Below are 22,795 nucleotides of genomic sequence, written 5' to 3' on the forward strand. Positions count from 1 at the left end.
AAAGAGAGAGAGAGAAGAGCAAGAAACAGATTTCTTCCCTATTTTTCAATTTTTTAAATATTTCCTAAGTTTCTCTCAATGAATTGCATTATGTTTATAAATAGAAGAAACCCCAGTAGTTTGAGAATTTTTAAGCAACATGTGTAACAGTAAACTTGAATTGCTGAGAGAGAGAAAGGCAAAAGTGAACAGGTGAGTCATAGCAGCTAATATTTCTTGAGTGCTAACTAAAGACTAAAGGCAATATGTATTATCTCATATATCTCACATTGTAATAATATCTAATATGTCATATATTATACATAATAACAATACATGGTGCTATAATACCATAATGTGTATATATATTTGCTATATTCTAAGATTATGCTAATTTTATAAAGAATGTGATATAGGCTTAGGGAATAAAAGTCACTTGATAGTGAGGGGTAGAAATGAATTTTGAACTAAGGAATTTCTGACTTAAATAAACCTGTGTTTACTCTCTATCCAGTAGTACTAAAAGTATACACGCCTTTAAGAAGACTATACTTAAGGAATGGCCTATTGATTAGTCTATAACTTCAAGTAGCAGAAAAAAAGTATTAGTTTCTGTGATATCTTTTGATGACTATCTCCTGACACCACCTGTGTTGGATAGATTGCTATCTAAGGGCTTTGATCATGCTACTTGTCCACACCCTCTTCCTCTATTGGCCTTCAGTACCTGCCCCGCCCCTGGTCCATAAACAACCTCTTTACTTTCAGTCTCTTGCATTGCCCTGGTTTTCCTGGTCCTGCTCACACTGAACCCTCTTTGCTCCCCCGCCTGCCCCATGCTGGGTCGTTGACATGGATATCTTCTTGTGTGGCTGTTAGCCAGTTTCCTCTTTCAATCTCCATGCCTTTGGCAAGGCTTACACTAAATAGTTTCTTCAGCATATCAGGCATTCTCACCGTGTTTAACGGCTTCATGAAATCCTAACCTCTTTATGAATCAGAGCACCTGGCTATAGTAGGCATTTATGCTTTCCCAAAGAAAAACGCTGATTGCCTCTACATTGAAAGGAAAGCAGAGATTCCTGTCCCCTAGAGTGCAGCATATTGTCAACAGACGCACCAAACAAGCCCAACAGACCTTTTCCACACTACTCTCATTCTAGATTTTTTTCCTAGAGTGTTTGATTGAGCCTATGCTTATGTAAGAATGGACTTTAGAACTTTTTCTTAAAAAGCATCTGTTTTTAAATACCCCTTAATGAGAATGGTGATTTTAAAACATGTCCACAAATTCTTTAGCACTCTTCCCATTTAGAGGTGGGATTTATGCTCCTGTCCATTGAGTTTTGGTTCTGTGATTGTTTGGCAGATAGAGATGAAGCGAGATGCCACATTCATCTATTCTGACATAGCCTTATGCAATTAGCAGCATCTGTTTCCTGTGTCTTGTGATACCCACTGTTGGAGTTTAGCTGCCATGTATTGAGGAAGTCCAAGCAGCAAGATGCTCAAATGAAGAGGAATTGAGGCCATTTGTTCCCAGGCCCAGCTGAGATCCTATCTGACAGCTGACATCACCTTGTCAGACATGTCAGTGAGCCAACATGGGAGTATACTTTCTAGCCCCTTATCTGCCATTGTGCAAAGAGACAATCCTTCTGTGTCTATCCCTGCCCAAACTGCAGATTCATGAGCCAAACAAATGAGTTTTGCTAATTTTAAGCCACTAAGTTTTGGGGTAAATTGTTGCTCTGCAATACATAACTAGAACAATGGGCATAATTGACTCTGAAGGTAAGGTTTTCTGGATATAGTGCAGTGGGATTGTAGAAGTTAAGGCTCCATTACGTAGCAAAGTTGCCCTCTAGGGGTTAAAAAAAACCACAGGAAATTGGAGGGTTAAGAGCCAACAAGCTGGGAGCCCAGGAAGTTGAGTAAAAAGGGAGAGAGAGGACTCCCCCAATAAGTACAATGGCTGAAGCATAAGTGAACTCAATAACCAGTGAAAATTACTTCATGCTAGAGTGGGCAGGGGCTAACAATAGGAATGCCAGTGGGTCAGGTTCAAGGTGTTTACTGATGCAGCTGCCTGTGATGTGGTGGGCTACCTGCTAATCTCCACCCCCTTTATGTAAATCTTCAGGAAAATCTTGTCACCCAGATAGTCCCTGAGTCTGGATTACTTAGGACTGAGTTTGTGTGCTGCAAGGAGGTCTAGCAGGATAATGGAGAACAGAGAAAAAAGGTGCCTTCCCAAGGCAACATGGAGAATGTGGTTTGAAAATTCATTGGGAACAAGAACTGAAAGCCAGAAGTGGAAAAATATAAGGCCTATAACTGATTTCTTGCTCTGTATTCCCAACCCTTGGATATGAGTGAGGAATTTTGGGTGTCCTTCTTTCTGAAGTGTGGGTGTCAAGTGTTCTGAGGCTTCAGTCTTAAGGTTTACAGTGACTTCAATTGACTAAAGAGTGATTTACGGAAAGAGTTTTAGTATTGAGTCTCAGTGTGCAGTAGGTGTGCACAGTGCGTACCTTCTGATTTAATATTTTTGAAAAGGATAACCACATTACTTTCTTGGGCCTTGGGTGGGCCTGTGGGGACAATTGTCTAAGTAATTCTTTATCACATACCTTGGCCAGTGCTCTTCACAGTGTTCCCTAATAAAGCCCACTTGAGGCCAGACTCAGTTTGGCCAGGTGAAATATTCTGGGCACAAGGAAAAAAAACCATACCAGACCTTCCAACAACTATAGCTGTGAGATCATAAATACATGTTGCCTTAAGCCACTAAATTTGTGGACACTTGTTATCACAGCAAGATAAAACGAATTGTACCTGGATGTGAAATATTAATAGAGTATGTCAGTTAAATTAAGTATTTTAGCTAAAAGCCAGAAGAAAATGAAAATGTCCAAAACATGCTTTGTGAGTTAAAATAAAGACAAACAATGTATGTTTTCTTTGCAGTTATTTTTACTGGAAAAAACAAAACAAAACTTTTTTTTTCAGAACAGTCAAAATAAAAAACCAATACACAAGATTGCACAATCATTTACAAATGTTGGCAATTAAAGGTAAGTAGGCTAGTCTCACAGAACCTTGTCTAAGTCATTTTCTCCATATGCAATGCACTGAAAAGGCAATTCCTGGAGCTCTTGGGTTGGATTCACAGTCCTCTTAGACAAAGCTCACAACATTTTATCATCAAATCACATCAAATCTCAGGTAGGAATTTTCCACCAAGATTCCTATGTTGACTGCAGTTTAAAACTTCACATTCTTTCCCTATACTGCCAGCTTTATTCATAGTCCAGGGTATTCAGCGTTGCCCAATATCCTTCCTTATTTATTATACAATGTACTCTCCTCTATTCATCCATAACCTCTACAGTCTTCACATTCCTTTCAACCACCAGTGTTTACTATACAAGAATAGAATTTATATGTAAATACAGAAACACACATCTTCAAAGGGGGGAGAAAAAGAAAGGACCACCTGCTAGGAAATGAATACAGGTATAGTAATTCAAGAAGTCCTAAGAAGGACTTTATGCCATTAACCCTAACTTGTAAAAAGCAATTCGGAAACTTAAAAAACAATTCAAACTAGAAATGAGTGTGTGTGTGTGTGTGTGTGTGTGTGTGTGTGTGTGTGTGTGTTTTATTCTGCACCATTATGAATCAAATAGGAATAAATCTAATAATGTACTCCAGTTGCATCATGAAATACTGAATGTTGACAATTTATAAAGGATGCTATGACCATTCAGTTCTCCTCTGAGACACGGGGCACAGAAAGGAGTCCAATTTTCAGAATCCTCCCCTGGGCCTTATACCCACATGTGTCACAGACAGATATGGTTTCTTTCCAGAGGACCAGAGTCTGCAATTCTGTTTGGATTCAAGTTCAAGGCACCATTTCGCAAATCCTACATGCTTTATTAATGATTTTATGCACCTGTGAGGTCTCCTTAGGACCCAAAAGTAAGAATATATATAAGCAGTCTCTTGAAAATATTTATCTTATCTACGCATATATCTCTTTAGAAATTATGTAGAAGCCTAACATAGTTTATGGATTTGATTTTTATAAGCAGTTTTGCCAAACAAACTTACACATAATTTTTCCCCTCAACAGTACTGATAAAATACAGGGCACCTTTTTCTTTCAAGTATTTGGGTAAATTAACATACCCTGAGAATTTGGGGTGCAAACCTACACCTTGTAAACTGTAGAATGAAACTCCTGAAGCACCACATAGGAAAAAGGAAGCCATGACAGTTTTAAATACAAAGACTATTGCTGAGTGTGTTTTTCCATGCCCATATGCATACCTAGAACAAGATCATAGTCACGCTACTTAGGAATTAATACTGTCCTGCAGTTCAAAGTATTATTTCAGGTCATGTGAGCATTCAGCTCACATTCAAACACAGGCTTTCATTTCTATGAAGGATGAAAGTAATTAAAATGCATTAAATCCTTTTTAAGAAGCAAAGATGATAAAGTCAAATCTGAAATTAAGAAAAAAGAATTTATATCACTAGACATTTCCTATCAATAAAAGAATGAATTTGAAATGCATGTTAATCATTGAGATTTATCATAAAGTTGTCAAAGTGTAATTTGTTTTAGCTTTTTTATTCAATGACAGACATACAGAGAGCTTATATACTAAATCATTTAATCCTAGACTTCATTTAATCCTGAGGGCAGTTTCAATGAGTATTTTCAAGAAAATACATTCTGGTGAGGTGAATTTTCATACTGGTTACAAATGTGTTCATTTTTCCAGAAACAAGTCAAATGGAGCCTATTTCAACATGACCCTTTCATCAACCGAGAAAAAAGAGGAAATGGGTCATAATTTTTGCACACAAAGCTCTGTGGTTCTTCTGGAAAACTGAGAGGAATATGTAACCCTGAGAGGAAATTGCAAAAGTCAGACTCCACAATTCTGATTAGATTCAAGATTAAGGCTCTTTTTAGGAAATGCATTATTATTAGTTTCATGAACATGAAACACAAAAAGTAGTTCAGTAGTTAAAGGATATTGTTAGGGTAATAGTTTTATGGATTGGAAGACTTCATAGATTTTTGTTTTATTTCACTTTGGTTGAAAAAGTAAGAGATAACCACTTCATTCAAATATCTATGCAACCTCAAGAAAAGACAAAATAATGAAAATGAGGATTGAGATTTATGTCATGCTTATGAAAATATTCTTTCCCCATCACTTGAGATAGTAAATGGCCTCACAGATTTGTGTGGTTTGATGAAATGCAGAACCAGAAAATTATTGATACCTGGTATGGTACTCATAGAACATTAAAGGTTTAAAGTTTCATTTTCAACCATTTAGGCATTGCCTACATCCTTGACAACTTTCCAGAAGGCTAAGATTCTTGGACAGAACCAACAGATGAAAAGTTCCTCTCCCAGGTTTTATCCTGAATTACTTCAGAGTGAAAAATGTTAAGGCTCAGATCTGCTGAAGATAAATATTGATCAATAGCTTATGGGCTCCAAAACCCTCAACTCTACCACATTTTCTAGGGAAAATGGTGTTTCTGTTTTGAGGACCTGGCAAGTAGTGATTGCTCAGGATGGCTACTAGGTTTCCTTAAAAGTCTCCTAAATTTTAAACCAGTATTGTTTCTGCCCATCCCCACCCTACGTTAGTTTCACTATTCACTTTCAAACACTTGAGACTTTATACTGCTGCCATGAGTGTTACAGGTTTGAGATTTTTGAAATGAATTCTACTTTCTTGTTTCAAGTGATCTTGTACCCAGCAATCTCTCCCAAAAATGAAGTCCTAATACTGTACGATTTGCTCTCCAGTTCTGGAGTGAATCTATTCATATACCTTAGTAAGAAGACTTCTATGATAAAAAAAAAAAATTCCTAACCAAACTTTATATTTCATGTCTCTTGAAGATTAAAGCTTCATTTCACAGCTCATCAGCTTGATGAGTGATTGAATTATAGCCATAGCTGACAACCCCTGCCACAAATCTTTCTCTATCCAAGAGAATTTTTTTAAGAATTTGGGTTTTTTTCCCTCTTTTGGAAGGAACAGAAAGTGAAATTGAATTTTGTTGTTTGTTTTACAGAGTCTGGATGGGAAACATAACTACAAAGTAATAAGATTATATAAATTGTACAAAAATAAGTCTCATGATAGCATAAAATTATGTGGCTTCAAGAAGCTATTTTAAGCAGAAACCAAATATTGATAAACATTAAAATAAAATAAGGCTAAAAAAATTACCAGAATGTTTTAGCTTTAAGCAAATAAGTAAATAAAAGGAGATTCCTTAAAGAAAGTCTGAAAGAATGTTCAAGTTTAAAGGGATATTTCCTTTAGAATATAATAATTATTTCAATAGAATATTGTTGACTATATATTAACAAAGTTATTAATTATGACAAGATGAATATGTATCTGTTCAATCAGCTCTTCAAGACTCACTGGGAACACTCATTCAAACAGCCTTCAGAACTGGATTAGAACTGAGGCAGAATTGAATGTCAATGAAAGATCTTGTGGTTTGGATTCTTATCATCTCTTTAAACCTGCCTCACAGGAGCAAGTGCTGTAATTTGAGAGATGTTGGATGATTAGGGATGGAGCAAGTTCAAGTGCATGTTCTGCCCCAAACAGGACACTCCAGACTCTAAACAATCTGTGGTGACAGAAGTAGGGAACTGTGGAGGGAATCATTGAAGAAAACAGTGTCACATGCTCACAACAAAGGTCAGATTCTTAAAAGGCCATAGATATTTTATACCTTTCTGAAACTAAGAATTTCATTTTAAATGCAATCACTGGCTTTCCAATATTTCAAGCCATTCTATTTTAAGGCAACAAATAATAAAAATCAAAACAAAGCACAAAAACCAAAAACCACTGTCTTTTCACAATTACCTTTGAAATCATACCAAATCTGATGAAAGAATTCAAAGAATGATGAGGTTTGGCTGTATATCAATCAAAGTGCAGACCCATCATATATAAAACCTAAATATGTGCTACGTCTCTGCCATCTACATTTGATGTAGCCCAAAATTCTGTAAGGTGATGTGTACTCCAAGTTACTATTTGCTGACTTGGTTTACAACAAAACCAATCCCATTTTCTTGTATGTTTTGAATGAACCATGCAAATGCTTATTGGATTGTTTGCCTGGTCACAAGTGCAGGAGGAAAGGAGGTGAAAAGGACGCTTATATCCTGTATTAAAGTATAAAAAGAAATAGTTTTATGGGAGGGGGGAGGAAATGCAACCATTCAGTCATCTTAGTAAAATTGAAAAAACAAAAACTGCTTTAAAAGAGTTGTTCAGGAAAATATAGAAACTTACACACGTGGCTTATAGGAAGTAAAAATTAGAATGACACACGTGGAAGGGTTTTCAGATGAACTCTCAGTGCTATTACAACACAACTTTAAGATTAAAGAAGAACAGTCTGTATTTCTGTCTTGCTCCTGCAAAAAAAAAAAAGTCATCATCAAAGATTGTTAGTTTTAAAAACACATCTCACTTTTAAAGGAGCAAGAAAAATGTCAAAACATGCTATTTAATGATTTGGCTAATCTCATTAAAAATAATAATGAAGTTTACATTTTAATATGCATTTGGCAAATGTATTTCTGCACCTACTTGACAGTGCCCACTGTGGAACTTCTGTTTGAAAATTGAACTAAATATAATCAACTATTCAAAAATTATTTTAGAATTAAATGTTTAGCTTCACTGAAATAATTCACAGCAAGGATAAACCAGTATATGTGCCCCTAATGTCAGTATGCAGATCTGATATTTAAAGTAAATGGCAACATTTGAAATTTACTATGAGTCAGTAATCTAATTACCTGAATAAATGCTACAGTAATGATTCTCATAAAGCCAATGACCACTAACTAAATTTTGTGGAATTTCACATGGTGCACTTTGTTTTAAATAAGATATACTGATTAGAACTATAACTTCATTAAATCCATTCTAAGACAGCACTGAGTTATTCAGAAGCTTCCTGAAAGTATCCTTTTATTTCTTTGCCTCTATGTAAGTTTTAGTATATCTAGTAGAATTTTGCCTAAGGAATCTTTTTTAGCACCTGAAAGTTGATATTTGAACATAATACCAAGAAGACAGAAATAGAGTGGACCTCAGGTAACACTTTTTAGGGATTAAGAAGATTTAATCATGTGAAAAATAACCTCCAGGAAATAGCAAATAATAGCTATCTAACCAATATGCAAAAGGGATATTTTAATCCTGTCATCTAGAAAAAGGGCTATTAAATACATGCTTTAGGAACAGAAGTTTAGAAGAACAATAGTAGTTTGTGTGTATATACTTCATGTTTATTTCATTGTTTTGTATTTTTATTGAGGAAAGATCTTCAGGAGAAGGAAACTGTTGCATGTTTGGAGCATGTAACACCCACAGTTTTGCAGCACCCTGGGATCTGACTGATTGCTTATATTCTAAATTTGTTTTCCCACCTTAGAATAGACATATAGGACAGCAGGAGGAAAAGAAAATTTAATTACATGAGTAGGAAAAGAAGCTGTGAAACTAAGAATAATCTCAGCATGGATCAGGGATTTGACAATAACTCTGGTTCTGTCCCATCACAAGTCTCCTTGAGCAGAGTGAAAAGACACCAATAGGACACAGAGAGAGGCAGACAGTCTTCCTTACTGGATTGTGATCACAGTCTGAGAAATGGAGGACAAATTTGTTCATACGATACACTGTAATTATAATTTAGGAATCAATCATCTAGATGTTGCCTTTTTTGAATATTCATAGGGTATTGCTTCTGCTTACATTAACTTCACAGAAACTTTATTTGAAAGCTTGAAAATAATAAAGTTGCTCCAACTCCTACTAAGGATAAAATAATTTAAAAATAATTTTTAAAAACATTTTCTGGGGTACAATGGGTCATGAAGGAGAGAGTAGAGATGATGGAGTGACCACAGTGTGTTGCCAGTGAGTGTGGCTGGGTGGCTTCCCACAAGTTTAGAACCAGAACACCTGACAGTGTCAGCAGGCATGCTGGGCCACATTTTCCCTTGCTATACTCAGGCCTGTGCCCCGACAGAGAGGAAAATCACCACATGCAGCTGGCAAGCGAGGTCCAGAGTTGTATAACATTCTGGACAGCCATGGATGATACTAGAGTACCCTGACACACAGCCAAGTCCAAGGGGACTGGAGATTGTGGGAATACTCTCCAGTTTGGGAAATTCAGAGCATGGCTCCTGATGCTGACCTGCGTGTTTGCAAAGATAGGGCAGGTTTTCTGCTCTGATGAGGAGCCCTGAGAAGATGAGGGAGGTTTATGAAATTCTAGGCTGCAGGGGACATTAAACACTTACTTACTGCCATGTACTATGTGCTATGACCTTTGTTGTGGTTTATGGTTCAATTTTCACAACTCTTCTGAAAGGTATCCCCATTTTACAGATAAGGAAACCAAACGGCAAATCATTTCACAAGACTAGTAACAGTATTAAAATTTGAGTTGGGGCTGCTTGACTTCTGTGTACTTGCACTTCAGTCAAAGCCACACAGCTGCTCTTCAAAGGAAGTGCTAGAATCCATAGGTGTCCAGAGGCCCCCCTCCCTCCCTCATTGTCCCCCTCCCTCTCTCTTCCTCCCCCTCCCTCCCTCTTCCTCCCCCTCCCTCTCTCTTCCTCCCCCTCCCTCTCTGTACATGCTCACAAAGTCTCCCCAGGGAGTCATAGCCTTTAGGCATCCTGAAACTGGCTCAGATTTTTCTTTGCTTCTGGGCCTGGCTTACTTCCTCAGTATGCCACTCTGCTTATTCTCTTGGAGCATAAAATTTTTTAAGGATAGCTGATTTTTGTAATCAAAATAAAAACACAAATAGAATCTCAGTGTGCTGGATATTGTCAGATTTAAGGTCAGGTTTTTTCTTTTAACTTATCACCTTCCTCTACCCTTCTCCTCCACACACACACACACACACACACACACACACACACACACACACACACACACACACACACACACCATGGCAGGGAAATGGCTAGAAGATTCTATTTCCTCTTGGGTAGGATTTTTATTTTCCTTTCAATCAAACTAAAGTTAGGAAAATTAGCAGCATCACAGTCAGCCAACTCCTACCTATGATCTCCAGCCCCGCACAAGGACACAGATGTGTCATATAATTAATCTTTTACCAGGCTGGTTGGCTAAGAGGCAAAATGTGATAGCTGAAAATTTTTGGACAAGCTAGGTCTGACTCAAACAGGAGAAATAAGGGAAGGGATGTGAAAGGAAAAGGAAAAAGGAGCACAGAGAGTCAGAGAAGTGGGTAAACAAGGGGATCCTGTGTAAGAAGAGCGGGGGCCATGGAGCTCTAAGGCCAGGACTTCAACAACTCTCCATCTGGGACAAGTTATTTTTTCATTTGTCTAAGAGGAAATAAAAACAGTAATATCACAGATACCAGGAAGTAAGATCATCAAAGAGTGGCCTCAGAAAAAGAGAAGCCGAAGGAACATATCTGAAAGAGAGTCTGGCATGGAATATTGAGGAATTAGTCCCAGCTCTACCCCAAAGGGACATTTTGAATAAAGAAGGGTCACTTCACTTTTTAAGCCCCAATTTCCTCCTGCAATTTTAATACAAAGGGATTGGTTTGATGATCTAAGGACTCATGTGGAGCCCTTAGGACACTCCAGGAAAACAGCTCTCCCCAAGCCAGCTTTCTCCCTCACTTAAGTTGCTGGCTGACCTGTAGGGTCCTATCCAGGGAGTAGAAATAACTCTGAGAAGAAAGGAGAAAAGAAAGATCAACAATGTAGAAGAGACATAAGCACACTCAGAAATGAAGAAACAACAACAACGAAAAGACATTCAAATGGAACAAAGTAATTGCAATCTTCTTAGGCTGTCACCCACTATGTTAACAGGCATAGTTAAAGTAAACAGACCAATTAAAGTTTTCTTTTGTTAACATTAATATATTCATTTTATCTTTCTGCCCTTGTGAAATTATCTAGCTTTGTCCACTTATTCCAACATACAATGATATTGCTAAATAATAATGAAACACTGTTATTAATTATCTGTTTAGATAAGTTGTGGCATAACAAGGTATTGACCACAGAACAAAGTGAGAAAAGTGCAGCTATAAAAGCAAAAAAACTAAAGGAAAATTCCTAATAGAGTAATCAGAAAGGGCCAATGACAGCTGGTTACACTCAAATATATACAAGGAAGAAAAAGAGAAGCTCCCTGTCACAAAGTGGTGCTAAAAATAGATGATGAAATTCTCATTCTCTGAGCTGGAAGGCATCTTAAAGATTAGGACAGTTCCCAAACACTGGTTTTTGTTTTTGTACAATGTAGGGGTTTGCCTCCTCCTGATGGAGTGTGGGCTCCTGACTGGTGGGACCATACTGAGTCACATGTGGGTCGAGCATGCAGTGGCTGGTAGAGCGTGTAGTCATGAAATTATGTTCATTGAATGAATGAGAAAAATTAGCGCATTTCCTTCAAATATGTATTTTACAAGTGTCCAGAGGCAAATGAAAACATAGATGATTAATAGACAAATGTCACCAGGAAGTAGATCCCAGATGTCCTTGCTGGCAGATAAAGGCTGTCCTCTGCCAGCCTCCATCCACTGCACATATTCTACCAAGGAGCAGGAAGAGCAGCCTGCAGGGAATAAAATGTGAACCAGGAGCAAAGAGTCAGCTTCACCGACCCTGACTTTCTCACTGTCTGGGAACCACCTTTTTCTAAGCCCAGGTTTACTTTTCTGTATAACATTGTGATTGGATCAAATCATTTGTGAAACTTCTAAGTTGAAAGAGGGACATAAAACCCTATCATAGGAAAATCCTTGTAATAAGCCTAATTTTCAGAGAAAATATTGAGCTTAAAGTATCTTCTAAGACTTCTCACATTAACATCAAGGAGCATCAATTTGTGTTTGGAAATATTTGAATAATGTTTTAAAGACTGTTGCACAAGGAAAAAACTATACATTTCATTTTATCCATCTGGCTTTTCTTTGGAAAATAGCATAAAACTTTCAGGAGACTAAGTTTTGAAGGGTTTAATTCATATCTGAGTTTAGCTAGCTAGAGTTTTGCCTGTATACCAAAAAGCTTAGTTCCTGATGAGTATGCTTAAATTAAGCCAATATTTGCCTTTCTATCTTTAGGGCTGTTTACTAAGATGAAGGTTGTTCTTTCAAAAGGCGGGAAACTTCAAAAACTGCTATTCTTGTCTTAAATAAGCAAAATTCTGATTTATATCTGTATCTGATGGAAACAACCCCAAATCTTTCCAGACTCAGCAGACAGGACAAAGGCCAAAGGCAGCTGCTGGGAAGACACAGCATGCCAGAGTGCCATGGTTGGCACTCCCTCTTCTGCTCCCGGCACTCCACCCTTGCTGCTGTACCTCCACAGCTACATAAACCCCTTGCAGGATTAACTGGTCCAAAATAGCCCTAGGTAAACATACCACCTGTCCAGCAGATTAAAACACTCTTGCCTGTAGGTTTTCCTTTTCTTCTACAAAACAAATCTTCAGTGCAGAGTCTCTTCTACAGGAATATTGAATATTTCTTTATTTTCCAAACCAAACAAAAGATATGTTATTTATCTTTAATTCCCTCCCTTCCCTGTTTGTGATAATTTCACAGTGCCTCTAGCAGACTCTTGGAAAGGTACGTTTCAAATCATCTATTTCTGGAGCCCAATTAAAATGAGGTTTGCACTTTCACCTGAGTTCTTAGAGAAAGCTCCAAGAATTTTGAATGGTATCTAATGCTGTCTTAATATGATAATATGGAGAAATATTGCCTTAACTTGGATTAGGCTTTATAGCTTGCAGTATATGCCCTAGCATTTGACATTCAGATACACACTGAGGGATAGGTATTATTGTGCCCACTAGAGATGACACATGAATGCTAAACATGCCCAAGTTCACACAGCTAGAGAGAAGCTGTGTGACTCAAATATGAGCATCCTAGTCCCTAAGACTTTTCCCTTGCACAAAGCAACGCTGCTCCTCTCTTCCTTTTCAGTGAGATGAGGAAAGAGAATAATGGCTTATTTTTCTTATCAAAGCATAAATAAAGTTTCTCTTATCTCTCTCCTTTTCTTTATTTACTGTGATTTTACCAAAGAGTGGAAGTCCTAGATGCACGTATGACCTCAGTCTTTTCCTCTCTGAAGGTGCAGGAGTCTGAGGAGCAAGTCTGCCACACAGCTCTGACACCTTTGGGCTTCTCTCAGAAGGTGTCTTCACTCTGTCTCCTGTGTTTGACCTGAAGTATCCTGGTTTAGACTAGGCAAACTGGGTCCTCCTATCAAGTTGCATGAATTGTATTTACAGCAAGGACTCCTGTCTGTGAGTGTGAATTAGCCCAGGTGTTAGGAATCTGTTTTCTCTGATTTCCTTTGCAGGGTGGTAAACATGGAAGTTTGATTCTTTTCTGAAGGGAGAGAACGCAGATATGAAAATGAGTGCCCTATGGGGATTAGCCATGGAACATGATGGATTCAGACTGAGCAGGACCAGATCAAGCACAACAACCTCATCCAAAGAGCAACTATGGCTTCAGAACCTCTTGTGGAGGTCAACGTGTGTGCGCATGTGTGTGTGTGTGTGTGTGTGTGTGTGTGTTCGTGTGAGATCACCTGGGCAAAAAGTTAGCAAGACCCCATCTGGACCAACAAGCAGGTATGGTGGTAAGCACCTAAAATCCAGGCTATGTGGACATAAGCAGGAGAACCACCATCCAGGATGGCCTGGGCAAAAGCACAAGACCCAATTCAAAAACCAACTGAAAGAAAAAAGGAAAAAGAAAGAAAAAAATTTCAAAAGGAAACTGTGAAGGAAGACAAGAGAGAAGCATTTCTGCTAATTTAAAAAAATCTCCCTAATACAACAGTCCTTGAGTCTCTTTACTTCTTGGAAGCAAACAGCTAAGATGTTTCCAGTGATCTAGGATGTGATGCCTGTGTCATCAGGGCAGTCAGAAACAAAGAGGGACTTTGCTCCCCCAAATCCAGAGTTTTCATTCTTTCTCTTGCCAAACTTTTCTAAAACTGATGAGACAGATTGATGGCTCTCTGCCCTCTTATTCTCTTGTGGGAGAAACACTCAGGCAATTTGAAAAGGTCAAAGGGAAAAGAAGACTGAGAAGTGAGGAAAGGAGGAAACTTGGAAAGAAAATTAGCTCCTTCATAAAACGCATGAGATTTAGCCTTATTCTTCCAAAATGCCTGCTTCTAGACACAGACTCCTCTGCTGCAAACCTCTCATTTCAAACACAAAGAAACAGAATTGTTTGTACCCTGTCCATCTAATCAGCAAAGTAAAATTCACTCACCAGCAGTGGCTTGTTCTGTTTTCTTGTGACTTCTCATCATCTGTGTTCTACCACAAAGCTCATGGTAGTGCCATCAAAGGAAGGGGGAGCAATGATCCGTGGCCCCAGGGGCTGCGATGTGATGCTGATCACAGGTTTTCCGTGCAGCTGAGCAAAACCCTTTGCCCCCACAAGCTGGGATGTGGTTGCTGGGGCCGAGGAGGAAGTGGAGGTGGGAGATTGACCAGAGGCCATGAAATATGGGGCCTCAGGGAACGTTGTCACAGCTGCCTCTTTGCTCTGGGGCTCTGCTGCCATGGACAGCTCACTGCCCCCTGGAGTGTGAGCAATTGGCGTGGGCTGCAGGGCACTGGTGGGTAGCACCGTGGGCAGAAACCCAGGGTAAATCATGTAGGTAGGTCCATAGGCCCCAGGACTCAGGGCCAGGGGAGGCACAGGGAGGGACATTGGAGCCAAAGCCTGCTGCTGGGAGGTCATGGGTACATCCACGTACTGCCCTGTCTCAGGGTCAAACAACCTCCGGGTCACGGGCTGTACTGGTGTGTCCACTAGATAGTATTGGCCAGTGGTCACATCCAGGAGCATCTTGCGCTGAGTCTGCTGAGGCTGTGGCTGCTGGAAGGGGTCTGTGGGGACCGCAGCTGGGCCTGCAGGGGCTGGGGCAGGCATGCCAGGTGGAGAGAAGCAGAGGACCTGTGGCTGGGCTCCCTGGATGGCAAAGGGTATCTGCTGCTGGTGGTAGATGGCAGTGGGGGTATGTTCAGGGCTCTGTGGCCCGGTGGGGGCAGCTACTGTCTCCCGGGGGTTCTCAGGTTTGGTACGCCAAGCTGGCCTGCTCGTTCCACTGACCTGAGATCCTTTGGAACTATTGGGCACCTGACTGCGTGCACTCAGAGGGGGTAAGCTGCAGAGAGTGGCAGCCGAGGAGATGGGGGGCCCCTCTCTTACAGCTCCAGGCCTGCCAGGCTGCTCCCCTACTGCAGAGCTTCCTTTAAGGGGGATGGTCAGATAATTCTCACAGTCACTGTTGCTCTTCTCTAAACTTATGCTCCCTTTCCTGTTGGCGGCCTCATCGGGAGGAGCTCGGGTGGCCGGAGAGATCTTGAGGGACCGGAGTCCTTGTGATTTGATGCCCTTGACTGCTGAAGGGCTTTCTGGAGAAGGCCTTTGTGGGAACTTGCCCGCGACACCCCCGGTTTTCTGAGTGCTGCTGGCACTCACTGTAAACACATTCCGGTTGCCAGGGAATGGGGGGAGAGGCTGCAGGGGTGGGGTTCTTTGCACATCCTTGTGGACTGGGGGGATATAGAGAGAGCGGGGTCTTTCCCTGGCCATGTTCTCAAAGACAGCTGCCCGGGCAGACACACTCTCGGAGCTGGGGTTGGAGTGTCTCCTCTGCAGGCGTTCTATGGGAGCCCCTCGCAGAACCACACCACCTTTGTTTCCTGTGCCCAGATCTTCTACCTCACCCAGCCGTTTGGCCAGTTTATCAGGATCTCCCTCAGGACCCACAACCCCTTCCCTCTCCTCACTGGCAATGAGCGACAGGACATGGCTGTCTGCCATTATTGGCAAAGGATCACTTTTGCGTTTCCACTCATTCCTGTTGAAGCTGTACAGCTCCTCCATGGACCTCACCGCAGCAGTCAGCTTTTCCAGGGCATTCCGGGCTGGCTTGGGGGCTTTCCCCTCCTCCTTGATGTCCTCATCCTTGGGCTTCTCTGGGGTCTTCTGAGCAGAAGCCTTGGAGACTATCTTGAGCACAGGCAGGTAAGAGCCCTGCTCAGGTTTATTGGGGGCAATGGTGGCCACAGGCAGCCTGCCAGATGCCCTGTGAACCAAGACGGTACCTTCAGGGGAGGAGGAATTCAAAATCCTGCCACTGTTGCTCCCTTTCCCCATGCTTTCCCTGGAGTCCCGGTCCACGCGGTCTTCTCGATGGTTCACTACTGCCTGGCATGTAATCACCATGGGGGACAAGGACCTGGGCCCGCCAGCTGCAGCAGCCAGCTGCCTGGGTTTGGGCCCTGTCAGCCCCTGCTCTGGGGTAACACTGCCCTTATCACTGCTATCTCCTGACCCTTTGATTAGTTTCCTGACATCTCTCACCTGGTGGAGGGGCCCTTGAACCTTGGACTTGTCTCTGACATCTCTCACCTGGAACTGGGGCACTTTTTCCAGATTGTCCCCACGGAAGAGTTTCTGTTGTGTCCTGCTGTTGTCCTCAATGGTCTTGAAGAGGTTAGAGGTGCTACCACCAGCCAGCTTGGGCGTGAGCAATTTGGCAATGTTGAAGTCAGAACTTGGCTGCTGCACACTCCCCAGTCGGATCTTGATCTCGGGAGCCTTGGGCCTAATCACTGTTGTGGAGGTGGTCTGGGCAGCAGGGTACTTGGTGGCCTGTTTCCCTGGCTGTTTGTCCTTGGGTGTCTGCTGGATGTTGGGGACAAAGAGGCGAGACATAATGGTGGACTTGCTGGCAGAGATCTCCCCAAGATCAGCCCTCCAGTCTCCCCCTTTGGGAAGCTTCAGCTTTCCTATGGGGACTTTCTCTTCCTGCTTTTCAGCCTCTTTCTCCTTCCATGACCGGAAGGCACTGTTCTGACTTCGGAGGAAGATGCCCTTCACTGTCTCTGAGGCACTCTTTTTAATTTCACACACTTCTGCGTGGCCATCAGCGAAATTCCTACCGGAGCCTGTGTGGCTCTCTCGAGGAGTACTGGCTTTGAATATTGGAGATTTAGAGCCAGCCAGGGACCCTTCCCCACCTGCATCAGACACACTGATCACGGTGTACTCGGATCCAGCCTCTGAGTGACGAGAATTCTGCCGCTGCAGGCCCCTCTCCCTGGACTTCTCAGCCCCAGGAGGGCCCTCTGTCTCCTTGGAGGTGCCAGGGAGATTGTGGTGGGATGTATCCGAGACTTCTCCCCTCTCCATTTTGAACTCGTGTTCCCGCTGCATCTTCTTGGAAATGACATTTTTGAGCAGACTGGAAGCAAACTTGGACTTCTTCTGGGGGCCATCAGCACGGGAGGCAGGCTTGCTGCTTTCAGAGGTCTCTGAGCCATCATCCGTGTACACCGACCCAGGACCCTTGCTGGGGCCTTTGGTGGTCCTGCTGGGTCCAGTGGCTGAACTGGCTTTGCTCTCGCTACGTAAATTCAGGGGCTCCAGAAGGGTGACGACCCGGGAGCCCGTCTGGACCTGTTTCTGGAAACACAGGGGAGTCTCCACATGTTTGATTTCCCCCTCGACCTTGCTGACCACGAACTCCAAGGCCTTGGTCTGGGACTTCTTGGACTGGATGTAGAGCTGGTCTGCAGCGGCCCTGGCTCCACCACCTTTCCTCAGGCCTGCGGCCACCGAGGCTGCACTGCTCCTGAGAAGGCTCTGTTCCACCCTGGCTCCAACACCCCCACATTTTAAGTCCAGGAAGGTCGACCAGCGTCCAAAGCCCACTTCGGAGAGAGTGGTGGAGGACTCTCGGGGGGTTATGTTCAGAGCCTCAAAGTAGGGGTACGCGAGGCTGCGGAAAGCCCGGGAGGTCAGGTTACGCACCTCCTTGTCCGCATCGTCCAGTTCGCTCACCGCACTGGAGGCTCCGCTAGAATAGTCCACCAGCTCCTTTGCCCGGATTGCCCCGCACCTGGTTTGCAGGCGAGCAGGGACTGCAATGAATTTCTTTGCATGGTCCTGAGCCACGGCTGCAGCCGAGTTTTGCTTCAGCGAACTTGAATTGTGTTCAGCAGCTGTAGAGACGCGGAGGCTCATGTCGCCTTCATGCTTGGCAGCATAAATAATGTTTTGCTTTGCACGCACGTTGCTAGGCTCATTTATAGCCCGGGAAGTTGGTTTGATTGATAGGAGGATCTGGCTTGCTGCACTCCCACAGCTGCTTGTGGTGGTGGTGGCTGCCCCTGGAGCTGCCTCCCGAAGCTCCAGCAAGGGCTCAGGCAGAGTGGCAGTGCCAGGTCCAGTGGGTGGGGGAGTAGGGTCACTGTCAGAGGGACCACTGCCCACTTCCGTGCTGCTGGTGTCACGACCACTGCTGCCTGCGCTGAGGCGAGCCAGGTCGCTGCTGGTGGGGCTGGGTGTCCGTGTGGCATTGGTGCTAGGAGTGGTGCTGAGGTAACAGCTGTTGTCATCGTCCTCTTCCGTGGGGGTGGTGACGTCCCCTGGGGTCTCGTCACTGCCACCAAAGGAAGCATAGTCCACAAATGAGTAGATCACATTGTTGTCCTCGAAGTCCCAGTGGGAGGCCAGCCCCACGTCGAAATCCATGTCCTGCTCCACCTCACTCAGCTGGATCTCATGGGTGGTGATGTAGTGTGCCTCCTCATTTTTCGGGGCGTCCCTGCTGCCCTGGGACTTGCCAATAATGTCTCTGCACTCTATTCCATCTCCTCCTTCTCCTCCCCTTTCTGCCCCTTTTCCTCCTCTTGCTCCTCCTGCTTTTTTCCCTCCATCTCCTCCCTTGGGTTGGCCGTTCATTTCATTCTCACTCTCAAAGCCTAAAGATGAAGAAGAGGTGGCCAGAGCCCCCAGTGATGCGGTGGAATCATCCATTTTGGAAAGGCCATCATCTTCTGCTTTGTCCACTGGGGAGGAAGAGGAGGGTGAGGTGATACCAGCCTCGTGATTGTGGCAGAGTTGGGTACTGGAAGCAGGCTTCTTCTGGAGGGTTGAAGCCTCCCAGTCTCCACTGCTGGGTTCATCTTGGTCTTTTTCCTTGGGGTTCCTGGAGGCCCTCTGATCCCCAGGGCAGGGCTCCAGGGTAAGGTTCAAGGTCCCGGGGCTCTCCCTGTGGCCAGCTGCTGCAGTACACATCTCCACATATTTTGCTTCTCCCTGGGAGGAGAAGGCTGAAGGCTTGGGAAGTAGCGGCAGCTGCTTCTGGCTGTCATGAGCTCCACTTACCCGGTCCTCCACTTCCACCAGGCTGACTTGAGAGTTCAGCTTAGGAGTGGCAGCTTCCATCCTGAGCCCTTGCCCAGGTTTCAGAGAAAGGAAGAGGCAATGGTGAGCACCGGGTTTATCCCAGGTCCCTCTGTGGTCCTGGAGGGGCCGCAGAGCTGCCTGAAGGAGGGTCCCACGTGCCTGGACTGGCCCCAAGGCTGCAGGCACCACTGCCACTACAGCCACCACCTCCAAGCTCTTCAGCCCCTGTGGCGTGGCTGTGGCAAGCCTGAGGCGGGTGGGGAGGCTTCTGGATGGGGCTGCAGAGGTGGTCTGTTGCTGGGGGGCTGCTGCTCTGGCTGAGACTGTGGCCAGCGTCCTGGAGCTGAGCTGCCCTGTCCAGTTGTTTGCCTGGCACCGTGGGTGGCTGGAGGTCCGAATGCCATCAGCCAGGGAAGAAGCAGCATCTGTAGGTCGACCCCGGGAGTCCCAGAAATGAAAGGAAAGCATGTGTTGTTTCTTGTGAAGTCTTGTCCCCTTCCTGGATGGGGCGAGAGAGGTCACGTCATTCCAGAAATATTTTTAGTGTCCATTCCCTAGTCACATTGACACCACACTTGAGGATCGAGGGAAGAGGCTTTAAAGCGATGAAAAGAGGAGGCTGGGGGTGGAGGAGGCATGTGGCTTTTAATTCAAATCAACCAAACGTCCTGTGCACTCTATTACAGAGACGTCTAGCAAGCCCACACTCATTCTTTCCTCACTGCCATCTTTGTCTCCCAAGCCTCTGATTAAATGGATTTTTTCCCCATGTTCTTACACAAAATTCAAATTTTGCACTGCACTTCAAATCAATTAAGGACACTCCAGAAATATTTCGAAATCTCCCTGTACATATGGTAGCTTTATATTTGTCTCAAAGTCTTTCTCTTTGGAGAACCAAGTAAGATGAGCTCTCGTAATAAAAGTTTTCATAGGAAAAGAATTATTTCATCCTTCTTTCCCCAAAGTGCCACTCTATGCAATTTAACCTATTTGTTTCAAAACAGGAACTCTCTTATAGGATCTTTACTGTGTTGACCCAAAGTATAAAAGAGAAATTTTCAAAAACCTGGAATATTAGCTTTTGCGATAAATTTTTAATTATAGTCACTAAAAAGGAACACCTTGGGCCAAAATTGACCCTACTTCAAATACCTACAATATTTTATCAGTCTCAAAAAACGTTGCCTAACCATGTAAACCTGTGGCAAGACAATAAGCCCTAAATTAAATATAGCCTGAGCTTCAGCCTCACGATTCAGTTACGCTGGCTGGCTATTTTCCACGCCCTGCGGGGCACAGAGTCAAAAAGCAAGGAAGAACAACAAATATGCTTACCCTTCATGAGTACAGTGTGGCTTGGAGGGAGGTTCAGAGAGGAAATGTGACCCGCTGGCATGCCCCATGGAAACACAGCCAAAACCCAGTTCACTGCTCTGAGACGCAGCCATTCCAGACAAGTCAGGAGCTGTGCACACAGGCTTGCCAAGAGACCCAAGATGGGGGTCTGTGTTGGCTAGCCTCAGAACAATGCCCTGGGCACTTGTGGTGGGGAACCACAACTTGATTTTTTTGAGATCTGGACTTCATCATCTGCCAGGCCCAATTCCACCACTATACATAGTCTATGTGTCACTCACGCTGATTGAATAAAGCCCTATTTTAAACATCCACATTTGTGGGAAACAAAAATAACACTATCCACCATCCCCTTCCAACATGAAAGCCACTCCCACACTGAAAAATTTTCCTTCCTCTGAATAGGCGTGTGGGTAGGTAGGAAGTGGGAGCCCCTAACAACTGAAGCTTCTACTGTCACACATCAGGATGCTGACAGCCCAGCCTGGCCATTCTCTGTACAACTTCCTCTGCCCATGCCACCGCCACTAAAAACATAAGGAAAGACTGGAAATATCAGGAACAACAATATGGATGCAAAGCCAGAACTTGAGGTGAAGAGGGGGAAAAGGAAAAAGAAATAGCCTAAAGTCTTAGTTTTTTGATAATAATGATAATTACACCAGAGAATCAAAGAGTGCTTACTCTGAGCCAGGAACTACTCGAAGCACTCTTGAATGTATGTATATTAGTTTATTTAGTCCAGATAAAAGCCTGATGAATTAGAAAATTATTGTGCCAATTTATGTTTCATCTCGGAGACACAAAGATGTGAAGAAATTAAGGGACAGAATTAAAACCCGGGAAGTCTGGATCTTCACCACTGTGCTGCACACCCTTACTGACTTCCACTCTCAGATACCAACAGGGAGTCCAGATAATCAATTACTAAGAGCAATTTATCCACTAGGAAATTTCAGCTGTATGACCACAAATAAACCATGTAACTTTTAGTATTATTCACATAATTTACCTGCATACACATTATGTACCCAAGGATTAAAGAACGTGATCCCATAAATAAAGTGAAATAAAATATAGTTGGTTCCTTCAGGCAAGCTGGGTATTTTCAGCTCCCCATTTTAACTTTGCTTTGAGGCTGACCGTGCTTTGGCTGATAAACTCTGAAGACTACCTCAAGCACTCTGAGGCACATATATTCCATAGTTGAATGGAAGGCAGAGTTTCTGCCCATCAAGGCAATTATTGTCTAAGGAGGAATTTTTCCAGCACTTTCCATATGGCCCTGTATGTCATGACAACACAACAGATTTCCACAGAGTTTCTCCTAAAGTTGGAAAATTACAAAATTGGAAGGTCAGGGCCCCTGGGTATAGGTTAAATCATAATTGCTTGATATCCAAAGTTCTGAAAATCTCCCCCAGAATCTGGCTCCCTCAACAAACACAGCCATAACCAAAGTTCCCCAAGAGTTAAAAGGAGAGGGTTGCTCTAAGCAGGCACTTACCTCCAAAATATGTGTAGCTCCTTTTCTGCTTTCTAGTTAAATGAATGCCAATACAGGTAAAATTTTGAAGGAAAAACTTTTTTAAATAAGATTGTTTTCCAGAAAGTTGGGTTTAATTCTAACCACAAATTCTCTTAAAAATCAAACAAACTGAAAATTTGGATTAGGACAGATTCTATTAAAAGAAACTTTTAAGTTGAAAAACATCAATGAATTTTTGGCTGATTTTGGTAAAGAAAACAATGAACTACCAAATGCTTGCCTTCTATCATTTTCAGAGTTCTGGGTCAGTTTATGCTACTGTGAAAATGTATGCTCTCAGTTCTGCTAAAATAACTTGCAGTCAACTGGTAGCCATAGAGCCTTTTATTCCTTAATATGACTAGAGTCATTCTTTTTACAAATGAACTCAGTGATTGCCTATCTGATCTCAACTACTGAGCAATTAACAGTGACTAATTCCACCAGCCTTAACCCTTAGTAAGCAGGCACACTTGGTTGATAACTTTATATGGGAATTCAAAGAGCAACAAAGGAAATGACTCAGCATTATTATTTATATCTCTGTAGAGAAAGTTTCTTAGCATTCCCTGAAAGTCT

At 42.9% G+C, this 22,795-nt stretch overlaps 1 protein-coding gene across 1 annotated transcript; it reads right to left on the minus strand.

The window, feature by feature from the left end:
• Positions 1–2,937: 2,937 nt before the first annotated feature.
• C9H4orf54 (chromosome 9 C4orf54 homolog) lies at positions 2,938–22,552 on the minus strand. The gene is made up of 3 exons (XM_074041429.1): positions 22,196–22,552; positions 14,389–19,828; positions 2,938–7,474 (listed from the first exon to the last, which is right to left on the minus strand). The coding sequence occupies exon 2, from the start codon at positions 19,795–19,797 to the stop codon at positions 14,425–14,427; it is 5,373 nt and encodes a 1,790-aa protein (XP_073897530.1). The 5' UTR covers positions 19,798–19,828; positions 22,196–22,552; the 3' UTR covers positions 2,938–7,474; positions 14,389–14,424.
• Between the last annotated feature and the right edge of the window lie 243 nt (positions 22,553–22,795).

Source organism: Castor canadensis, chromosome 9, assembly GCF_047511655.1.
Source record: "Castor canadensis chromosome 9, mCasCan1.hap1v2, whole genome shotgun sequence".
Taxonomy (NCBI): domain Eukaryota; kingdom Metazoa; phylum Chordata; class Mammalia; order Rodentia; family Castoridae; genus Castor; species Castor canadensis.